This window comes from Geospiza fortis, unplaced genomic scaffold, assembly GCF_000277835.1.
Source record: "Geospiza fortis unplaced genomic scaffold, GeoFor_1.0 scaffold102, whole genome shotgun sequence".
In the NCBI taxonomy this organism is placed as follows: Eukaryota; Metazoa; Chordata; class Aves; order Passeriformes; family Thraupidae; genus Geospiza; species Geospiza fortis.
The window spans coordinates 2,850,428-2,851,647 of NW_005054373.1; the positions used below are offsets into that span (position 1 = coordinate 2,850,428).

At 63.0% G+C, this 1,220-nt stretch overlaps 1 protein-coding gene across 1 annotated transcript in view; it reads right to left on the bottom strand.

Annotated features, from left to right (window-relative positions):
* NOB1 (NIN1 (RPN12) binding protein 1 homolog) overlaps positions 1 to 1,220 on the bottom strand; it is a 5,422-nt gene that overhangs the window by 558 nt on the left and 3,644 nt on the right. Inside the window, exons 3-5 of the mRNA XM_031060143.1 lie at positions 939 to 1,176; positions 695 to 792; positions 441 to 613 (exon numbers count right to left, since the gene is read on the bottom strand). Coding sequence (XP_030916003.1) covers positions 441 to 613; positions 695 to 792; positions 939 to 1,176 — 509 coding nt within the window. The remainder of the gene's footprint in view (positions 1 to 440; positions 614 to 694; positions 793 to 938; positions 1,177 to 1,220) is intronic.

Genomic DNA, 1,220 nt, shown 5'->3' on the forward strand with positions numbered 1-1,220 from the left:
AACGGGCGCTGGGGGGAGAAGGGAACGGGCGCTGCGGGGAGAAGGGAACGGGCGCTGCAGGAGAAGGGAACGGGCACTGCAGGGAGAAGGGATCAGCCCCGGCTCCCAGGGGCCACAAGTGAGCACAGCCCCCTGGAGAGCTGAGCAAGTGCAACAGCATCTGGAGGATGTTCTTAGTTTGCTCTGATTGCCTGATTGCCTCTAACCAGCCAGCCACAGGCCGGGCTCCCATCCCTGGGATCCCAATGGAAGCATTTCTTCACAGAAACGGTTGTTAAAGGTGGGAAGGGGCTGCCCAGGGAGGTGGTGGGGTCCCCATCCCGGGAGGTGTGCAAGGAATTGACTGGACATGGCAGACATGGCAGTCAGTGATGGCTGACAAGGTGAGGATCGCTCACAGGTTGGATTTGATGACCTTGATGGTCTTTTCCCACCTCAGTGAGTCTGGGATTCTGTCCAGGTACTCACCCTGAGCCCCCGGGGGTTCAGCACCTTGGGGTTGCGGGAGAAATGCATGTGGAGACTCCCGTCCTCGCTGACACTCACTGCCACCTTCTTGAGGGTCTTGTTACCACAGTTGGGGCAGAACACCTTGGTCATGTCCGAGGTGGTCCTGTGAGGGTGGGATGGGGGTTCAGAGCTCCTGGGGCTGTGGGACACGGGCTCAGCCCGGGCTCAGCCCCAGCCCCAGCACCTGAAGCAGCCGTGGCAGCGCAGGATGTAGCTGCGGGCCCGGCGGATCAGCATCCCGTTCACAGCCAGCACGTGGAGACCCATCTGCAGCAGCACGTTCTGCAAGAGCAGGGACACAGCTGGGACCTGCCAGCCGGGGCACTCAGAGCCCTGCAGGCTTTGGGAGGCCTCTGGGACTGAGACCCTGCTGCTCTGACACACGGAGCTGTCCCAGAGCCTGAGCCCGGCTGCAGCCCAGCACCCACCTGCATGGCAAAGTCTGTGGTGACACAGCCGACCTGGACACCCACGGGAGCAGTGTCAAAGTGCCCCATGTCCTGCTGGGCCTCCTTCAGGTTGCTGGGAGTTATCCAGCCTTCATCATCGCTCTCCTCATCCTCCTCCTCCTCCTCGCCGGCACTGGCCCCGTCTGCAGAGCTCCGGTGCTGCTCGGGGGGCTCGGGGCTGCTGGTGATGGCCTGGGCCATGGGGGGCAGGAGAGGGTCAGGGTGACACCAAACGGCCAGCCAGAAACGGCAGAGCGAGGG